The 10,000-nt window shown below is 40.2% G+C and overlaps 1 protein-coding gene across 7 annotated transcripts in view; it reads left to right on the forward strand.

Moving 5' to 3' along the window:
• LOC113828230 (excitatory amino acid transporter 2) overlaps nt 1–10,000 on the forward strand; it is a 124,338-nt gene that overhangs the window by 106,584 nt on the left and 7,754 nt on the right. For all 7 annotated transcript variants that reach the window (XM_070130091.1, XM_070130099.1, XM_027381159.2 and 4 more), the window contains 5 exons: nt 159–301; nt 1,664–1,783; nt 2,233–2,322; nt 2,548–2,705; nt 2,956–3,189. In XM_070130091.1, the coding sequence (XP_069986192.1) occupies nt 159–301; nt 1,664–1,783; nt 2,233–2,322; nt 2,548–2,705; nt 2,956–3,189 (745 nt within the window). The remainder of the gene's footprint in view (nt 1–158; nt 302–1,663; nt 1,784–2,232; nt 2,323–2,547; nt 2,706–2,955; nt 3,190–10,000) is intronic.

Genomic DNA, 10,000 nt, shown 5'->3' on the forward strand with positions numbered 1-10,000 from the left:
CACACACACACACACACACACACACACACACACACATCCACCCCTACCCCACTTCACCCCTACCCTTACCAACCCCCCAACCCCCCCCACCCCCCCCACCCCACATCCCAGAAAACCCTCGAATCACCATCTTCACCCCGCGATTTTCACCCTTACAGGATCAGCCAGTCTCAACGCCAAGATGAATGGTCGCATCGTGGTGAAGACAGTGCTCTATTTTATGGCCACTTCCCTCCTTAATGCCATATTGGGGGTCTTGCTGGCCATTGCTATTCACCCAGGATCTCCCTTGGCCAAAGAGGTAAGAGAAAAGAAAAAAAAAATGGATTTGTGAATGTTTAATGATTATGTAATGGTGGTAGGTATTGTGTCTTAATATGGATAAATTTGTGAATGTTTAATGGTAATGTAATGGTGATTAGTTTATATGAATATGGAGTGATTTGTAAATGTTTAACGATAATGTAATGGTGATTGGTTAATATGTCTTGATGTGGATTAATTTGTGAATGTTTAATGGTAACGTAATGGTGGTAGGTATTATGTCTCCATATGGATTAATTTGTGAATGTTTCAGGGTTATGTAATGATGATTAGTTAATTCAATGAATATGGATTGGTTTGTGAATGTTTAACGATAATGTAATGGTGATTAGTTAATATGTCTGAATGTGGATTGATTTGTGAATGTTCAATGGTAATGAAATGATTGGATAATATATCTTGATCGATTTTACAAATGGTGTTTTTTTCTTATGGTGAGAGAAATGTTTTTGATAAATAAGGAAGGAAGAATAAATGATTGCGGACAGGCGGATAGGCCTACTTGGCGAATAATTTCTGCATGGGTGTCGGTTAGAGTGAAAAATCTAAGGACATTTCTAGCCAGAGTTCAATTGTCCAGAATCTATCCCCGTTCTATGTCATTTTTAAAAGCAACTTCATAAGAAAAAAAAGTAAAAAAAAGCATCAAAAATAATGGAAAGAATATGGAACAGCGAGTCTACACCCGTACACTATAAACACGTAACTCAGCGAAGGAGAAATTGCAATTAAAAAAAAAAAAAAAAAAAAAAAACATCAAAAAAAGAAAAAAAAAAAAAAATATATATATATATATATATATATATATATATATATATATATATATATATATCTCAGCGAAGGACAAATGGCGATTCAAAAAAAAAAAAAAAAAATCTATCTCAGCAAAGGAGAAATGGCGATTCAAAAATAAAAAAAATAAAAAAAATAAAAAAAATAAATCTATCTCAGCGAAGGAGAAATGGCGATTCAAAAAAAAAAAAAATAATAATAATAAATAAAAAAAAATCTATCTCAGCGAAGGAGAAATGGCGATTCAAAAAAAAAAAAAAAAAAATCTATCTCAGCGATGGAGAAATGGCGATTAAAAATAATAATAATAATAATAAAAATAAAATAAAATAAAATAAATAATAATGATAATAATAATAATAATAATCTATCTCAGCGAAGGAGAAATGGCGATTCAAAAAAAAAAATCTATCTTAGCGAAGGAGAAATGGCGATTCAAAAAAAAAAAAAAAAAAAAAAAAAAAATCTATCTCAGCGAAGGAGAAATGGCGATTCAATAAATAAATAAATAGATAAATAAATAAAAAATCTTTCATTTCATCTCCAGGCTTTATCGAGTGAGATTACCGACGCGGGTCCTTCGTCCACTGTGAACATTCTCGATGGATTCTTGGATCTCGGACGCAACATCTTCCCGGAGAATCTGTTCCAAGCATCTTTCCAACAGGTTCGTCCTTCTTGAAAAATCTTTGTTTTCTTCCTTCTTCTTTCTCTGTCACTCTGTCTGTCTATCTGTTTGTCACGTTTTTTTTCTATCTCTGTCTTTCTCTCTTACTTTCCTTCTTTGTCTCTCTCTCTCTCAGTTTTCTTCTCTGTCTCTCTCTTTCTCACTTTCCTTCCCTGTCTCTCTCTCTCTCTCACTTTCCTTCTCTGTCTCTCTCTCATTGATCATGCAACATCATAGGTTTTCCCTCCCGCCCTGCACCCTCACCATGCATCACTTCCCCACTTCCCTCTTCCATAATCTCTCTCTGTCTGTCTCTCTCTCTCTCTCTCTCTCTCTCCCTCTCCCACCCTCATCCTCTCTCTCTTTCCCACTTTTTTAATTGCAATAAAAATGTGTTGATGTCAACATGCTAACACGAAAACAAACTCTTATCTATTCATTTGTTTCAGGTACACACTGTGTATAACGAACAGTCTGTAATCCATGAAAACATCACAGGCACAGGAGAGTCAGAACAGATCACCGAGCTTGTGCGAACGGTAAGATTGCTTTTAATCTTCTCAATTAGTCATTAATTCAATTTTCTTCTCAATTAAGAGTTATTCCGTCAGCTTCGGTGTTTGTTTATTCTTTACAAACTCGTTTTCTAAACAATTATGTCATATTCACCGCCTCGTTTTGATTATCTCTTGAAAATGCGTTTCATCTCATTCCCCGCATTTCGCTCGATGTTGACGCTATAACCTTCGCATTTCTAAAAACAGGTCAAGTACCGGGCAGGAACGAATACCTTGGGCATCATCGTCTTCTGCCTCGTCTTCGGAACCATCCTCGGGTCCCTGGGCAAGAAGGGTGCCGTGGTGGTCGACTTTTTCTCTGTAATTGATGCTGTCATTCTCAAGATCGTGACTGGAATCATGTGGTAAGTGTGAGGGCGAGAATGAGAGTGAGGGAGTGAGATTTAAAGAGTGAGTAAAGGTGAGATTGATTGATTGAGAGAGGGAGAGAGAGAGAGAGAGAGAGAGAGAGAGAGAGAGAGAGAGAGAGAGAGAATGAGAACAAGAGAAAGAATGAAAGATATACACTTCAAAAAAGAGAGAAAAGAAAAATCACCTCTAACGTCTTCCTCTTCCCCCCTTCCCCTCTACTTCCCCCCCTCCCCCCCCTTCCAGGCTCTCACCCGTGGGCGTGGCGAGTGTAATCATGAGCAAGATCCTGATCGTCAAGAACCTAAGCACCGTCATGAGCAACCTGGGCCTCTTCATCGTGACGGTGGTGGTGGGCGTGCTCATCTACCAGTGGCTCATCCAGAACCTCATCTACTTCCTCTGCACGCGCCGCAATCCCTTCACTTTTTACATCAACCTCCTGGAGCCATGGGTGACCTCCTTCGCCACGGCATCCACGTGAGTTATGCGAGAGGGTGCCAAGTCTCCGGCACTACTCCCCTCCCCCCCCACACCCCCCACAGCGCGACCAATGCCAGTCACACAGCAGTCTCTCTCTTTCTATTTTTTATAATTTTTTTTCTCAGCTCTTTTTTTTCTCCTTCGTGTTCCCAAGGAGGAGAAATTAAGTACCATATTCGCGTGATCTTGTTTATTAGATTTTTATTATTTATCCATTTATTACCTCTTCTGTGATTCGGCTATCCGATGAAGAGATTATCGATGTTATCAAGATTAATTTTAAAAATAATATAAATAAATTAATAAACATATATCCCTTCTGTAAATCTAAATTTAGATTCGAATCACGAATCACCTGACTCACTGAGATCACAATCACAATTCACTGCCAAACAAACAAACAAAAAAATTTTTGGTACCAAGATCCAAATATCGTTTTGTGAACCGAGACTCCCAAGTTTACCCACCGATGACTGTATAGTAATAATAATAATCATAATAAAAGGAACAATCTACAAAGAGACTGGAATGTGAGACAGGCACTCTCACCAGCCACACTGTCGCGAGTCCTGTAACATCTGACTCATCTCTGACTCACGAGGACTTGGTTTTGTTTAACCGACTCACATGACTAAATACTACTGAGCGATCCCGTTTCCCGACTTCGTGGAACCGACTAACACGGGAGAGGGGACTTAGGACATTGGGGAAATTTGTAGGTGTAGTGGGCGGTAAAAGATGTGATGGAATGTAGAGGCTGTGTGTATTAGCAGATTTTATTGCTGTGGGGGATTAGTGAGCGGGTGATTACACGTACACGGACACGCACACACATACGGACACGCACGCGCCCACGCATACACACACGCACACCTAGGCCTACACACGCACATGCACATACACACGCTGACACACACGCACGCACGCACATGCACACGCACACACACACACACAAAAATCCAGTTTACAAAGGATTTTCAAAAATCACTTTCGCTATGTAAAAGGCAAGAAAAATGTACTCCTATAAATTAGTCAATTTACATAGTTCCACTATATTAGAGAATATGCTAAATCGAACTGAAAAAGCAGCCTCTAACTGATTTTATAAAATCAAAACAAAAAACAATTGCCCCTAACATAGTAAAAAAAAAAAAAAAATTGACGTGACATGACATGACAACACAAAAGTCCCAGTCCACTCAACTGTTCCACTGCACACTCCCTCCCAGACTGCCACCTCCCCCCCCCCTTCTCCCCTGGACTCGCGTCTGTGGCACCGGCATACAGTGTCACTGGTGCCGTTTACTTGTAGATAGTCGTGTAAGGCTTTTTAGTGTGCATGTCCACCTTCACTTCGCTGCATGGCTCGAGTAGCTACAGATAAGCTTCGTTTCTACGTTTTTACTCACTTCCGCGCGACCTCACTTCATCATGATGGCGACTTGTATATATTATTCTTTTTTTTTCTTTTGTTTTTTGGTTATTTCCATTTTTCCTATATTTGGTTGTCATATCCTATTTTTTTAAATTTTATTTATATTTGTTTTTTTTATGATTCGTCAAGCTCTACTTTTTGTTTTTTACTCTCTCTCTCTCTCTCTTATTTTATTTTTCTTTCGTTTCTTTTTAATCCGATTTCATTTCGTCATTCTCCTGATCATTCCATTTTCCAATCTGCCCAATCAACTTTCTCCCAATCACGTCTTATTCATTGCATTCCTTAATTAGCCAAGGAAGAAGCTACCAAGAAGGTTATGTGGACACATCACTTTTTTTTTGCAAATTCGAAAAAAAATGGGTAAGAAATTAATAAATAAACGAGGGAATAAATAAAGAGATGAAAGAAGAGAGATGCATTCACATACACTTCCACTTCAGATGTGCTTTGGCATGTCGCATGGTTATAACCTAACATAGGGTATATGGCATTTTTTTTCCTCTTTTTTTTATTAAGTATTATTTTCATGCATATACAATAACTGGTTTCGTTTGGAAGGGGCTTTTTTCTCTGCGAGTGTTGGTGTATTTTGCGCATTTATGTGACTAACATCTAACTTCGGAAGAATATATTTACTGACGATTCGATACATATATCTTTTTTTATTATCTTCTCTTTATCTTATATATTGGCAGTTCTGTGGCACAGTTATGGTAATCTGGACATTTCCCAAAGCCTGTATTTATCTTGGGGATGATAGTGATAGAAATCTACACTTCTTTTTTATTAGATTTATGGTAACAAAAGCATAATGGATATAAAACCCGGCACTTTACCATCTTAAAACTAATATCCACAAAAGTAACGTTATTTTCCCCTAATCTACGTTTTTATCTTAACTTCCTGTGAAGCACGACAACAAAACATAATTCCCTTTCCAAAATGCGTCTCGGCGTCCCTGCTCTGTGTTACGTGACCCGGATTTAATTTGAAAAGTCGTCTTGGGTTATGTTTCAATCGATCGAGCTTACACTGTGTGTGTATGTTTCCAAAACATAATCCCATTCCAAAATTCGACTTTCGATTTCTGACCGCCCATTAGGTGCATGATAATGACTATTATTGTATTCTTGTCGCCCTTACGTTATCCTGTCACGCGGTCCGGGGTTACGTTTCGGTTGATCCAAGTCAGAACATGTGATAGTTTAAATTTAAATTAAATAAATCATGATGCATACTTCAAAATTGTTGTTATACGTTCGTCGTCACTGCTAAGCATAGATTTTTAATTTTGTAAAACAAGTGGCTGTAAGCACGTAAATATACACATATAGACAGAAATACATACAGCTAGTCAATTGAGAGCTAAACGTCTTACTAAACGTGATGCCAACAGCTGCAGTCGCAATAGTTCATAAAGTCGTTTTAAAATAATTTAGTACCGTTACTATTGCATTTTACTTCCCTGTCTAGTCTTCATTTTATTATTTTATCTTTATCTATTTATCATTACTATTTCTTAGTTCTGCATCAGTTGGATTATCTGCACTTGTGACTTATATCTGTCTTGTCAAGCGAGGGTGTGGCCATGGTTCTAAAGGGAGACGATGGAGGTAATAAAAAGAGAGAGAAAGAAGATAGGAGAGGCAGGAAGGGATGGATAGAAGAGGGTGGAAAGGAGAGAGAGGAGGAACATGGGAGAGAGAGAATAAGGGGAAGGGAAAGGGAAAAGAAGGTGGAAGGGAGATATAGGGAAGGATGAAAGGTTAAGAGAGAGCAGAGTGAACGGGAGAGTAAGAAGGGGAAGAGAGGCAGACAGAAGAGGGTGCACGGGAGATTGAGAGGAGGATAAAGGAAAAGAAAGGGGAGGATGGGAGAGAGGGAGGGAGAGGGAGAGAGAGAGAGAGAGAGAGAGAGAAAACGCACACAATGTTCATATCTAACAGTTGTTTTGTCTCCATCCTCGGCCACGTGAGCTATTGCCACAACCCCGAAGTTATTACCTTGAAAACTGTTCCCAACTCCCGGCATAATATCGATAAAGGAAATCCAAATATACGAGTATTGCTATCAACGAATGAAAATTGCCATACACATGCTGGACTGTATTAAATTTAATCAAAATAGCTAGAAAAGGGTTTCAAACCATTGTCATAACAAGGATATTTTGACATAAGGGAGTTGGTATCAGCTGATAGTGTAGTTCATCTAGAGTATACAGAAAACTCGAGAGGTTCTCACTGTCCAGGGTATGCATGTGTTCTCAAGCTCATTGTGGACAGACTTGTCTCTGAAAGGCTTATGTGTAGATATGAATGCGATGCTATCTTTGCACTCTCCATATATGCTTCGGTGAATGACTGGACATCGACGTCGGTTATAGCAATTGGCTGGCTAAGAGCGGGGAGTTTATATAGTCTTTTCCTTACGATATTCTTTTTGTTAAATTAAGAGCCTCTTTAAGAAGTGATTTGGTGTCAAATGAACGGTATTGGCGTATAGATGCGTTTGTTTTCTTGTTCATGTTTTGTTTTGTTTTTTGTCTATAGGAACAAAAATTCGTGTGTAGCGTAGATTTTGCTTTTCTTTTTATATTTCTGATTGTATCGTGTTCAAAATGCGATCATTTTTTATATATCGTCGCTGTGATTGGTGTTTAAGCATTGCATTAAGATAATGATGCATTGTATGATGCATAGAAAAAGTATAAGCTTGCATGTTTCTCAAAGACTTAAACACACCACAAATTTCTGTTATATATAGTTTAAGATCCCCGACCAATATTTCCAACTAGCCTTATGTAAAAAGGAAGCTTCACTCCCCAGCCAAGAACCAAGCATCAGGCCAGGTCTAGTCCTAAGTTCACTCCCAGCCAAGAACCAGAATCACACCTGGCCTAATACTAAGAGGTTAGCTCGACACGTGGTGTTATTTTGCACATTGCTCTTTCGCGGGAGTTCTCTCAGCAAGACGGCGGCCGGGAGGCGATGGTCGACCGTTACACGGGGCGTACCGGCGTCGCTCCGAACCGCCGCGCCACCCAGACGCCATCGACCGCCACAGCGTCTGCTTCCCTGAATGGTCTTAGACAGGCAGTCCCGTTTCTTACTCTAGGCCTTTCTTCTAAAAGTTGATATACAATTATTCCGCTGCCGCATGCTGGCGGCGGCGGTGAAGCAGCCCCACCGTTGCAAAGGTCTCCGACACAGCAACCCTGTAAAAGCTTTCTGCTCCAGGAACCTCTAAATTGCATGTGACTAAACTTTAACCATGATTCAGACACAAGATAAACAAATGATTCATACCATGTGTATTTTTCCATTTACACTATAAAAATGAGGAGAGTAAGTCAAGTAGGCGACGTGTTCATGTTGGCGTCTGCTGTAGCCGCTGCCGCCCCTGCCCCGCGCTCCTGCCTGCCTCCTGTACTGTATTCTTGCCCCACATCTTCACTTGGGCTGTTGCATTTTCTGTATTATCTATTGTTATTAGATTTAATAAACTACTAGATTTGGGGACCCCCCTCATTGTATTTCAGATTTTGTATATGTAAATATGAAAGATAAAATTAGCTATCAGGCTTGAAGATAATTGATGTAGTTAAGTGTAGATAAATCTGATGGTTGATTATAGATTGTTGATATCACTGAATCCCCAATAATGTGCAATTGAGTCTACCACTGGGTTCATCTTCCATCAGGAAGGATGGAGCATTACTGTTGATCTCCTAGACTTGATGGTCAGGACGTGGCTGTGGGTTGCTAGGAGAACACACCTGCTCGCCGCCTCTCCAGTAACGGCCGCATCATCGTTTTCTTTCAGCGGGCGGGGGGGGAGACTGAGGAGGAGCCGACAGAGCCCCGTCTCGACTGCGCTCTCTGCACTCATCCTCACCACCGCTCTCCTCTATACACGAAACCCGCGAGCATGACTTAGGACATAATGCGAGGATGGCTTTTCCTTTCATTCAGTCAATCATTTGTAAGTTATTTCGAGTTATTGGGATGTTGCTCGTACTTCCCAACAACACTATTAGCTATCGATGCTAGACATTTATTCTTTGTTAACCTAACCGTACAAACGGCACGAAAACTTTGAGTTTGTTTCATTTTTATACCGAATTCATATTTTTTTTCTTAAGAGCAACACTATCTTCAACATAAAAAAGTCGGGCATTAGACAGTTTCTACCTCTGTTTCGTCAGCTTTTTCCGCCGTGTCCTTCGGTCGTAAAATTCCCAGCCGTCCAACCATATGTGCTAAGGCTCATCCTCGTTGAGTGGACTCGGTCCCGGTTTGGTGCGTAGAGGCTTCCCATCTGACACCCATCACTCAGTAGAGGGGCATTTTAGACAGAGCTTAGCCTAGCGTGACTAAGAAGGGGATGCACATGGAGACAGGTCTCTATCCCTGGGGTAACCAGCTGCATGGTGTCGCCACCACCTCTCAGTCGGCCCTAGTCCTCATCACTGTAAATTAAACCCCACTAAATTTACCGGATGGGATTTATTGGCATTGTTAAAATTCAATTTCATTTGGATGCATGCTACCTGTTTCTCACTAAAAAACATTTTCAAAATTGTCGAGATGAATACAAAATTTTACTCTGAAACACGGGCATAACCAGTCCTGATATTGGAGGGTTCATTAATGAAAAAAAATATCCAAAGCGCCTGGGTTGCCAGTGACTTATATGGCCGCTTTACCCGAATATCTCGCGATCATCTATCTAGCTTATACAGACAAGAATTAAAAGATTTAGCGGACAGACACCCCAGTTAACACGCCTCAAAACACTGGGACACATTACCAAGAACCCCCCTGGCTACGCCTGTGTAATAAAATAATTGGCTGCAATATGGGAAATGCTGGTATAAGGGACTTTGATTTATAACTTGTCTTGTTGCATTTCAATAATAACAAAAGTAAATATAAACTGCTTTGAATCAAATACTGTTTTAAAAATGATATAAATAATCATATTTTCTTGGCAAAACCAATCAATTAGATCGCGTCCTCCGGTAAATTTATTCCCTTACCAGTTTATAGCTAGGTCTGCTGTCAGATATGCCATTCAGGTTTGACATGTGATGTTAACGTTTTTTATCCTTACCTTGCAGAGTGCAAAGCTAACCTAGCACTCTAGCCACATTTGCAGGAGCGAGTCGACCCCTGGCTGAGGAGTAGAGCAGTGAGTGTCCGCAGGCTGGGTAAGTGGCTCCCTCTTGTGCTGAAGTCTTTCAGGCCCTCCTCACCCACCAGTCACCCCAGCTCCCATAACGCTATAACCACCTCACTCTCAGTCACTGTCAGACATGCACAACAACCTAGTCTGTTTGTTTGTTTCAGAGGTAGTGCCGGTCCCCGGCCT

Source organism: Penaeus vannamei, chromosome 2 (genome assembly GCF_042767895.1).
Source record: "Penaeus vannamei isolate JL-2024 chromosome 2, ASM4276789v1, whole genome shotgun sequence".
Taxonomy (NCBI): Eukaryota; Metazoa; Arthropoda; class Malacostraca; order Decapoda; family Penaeidae; genus Penaeus; species Penaeus vannamei.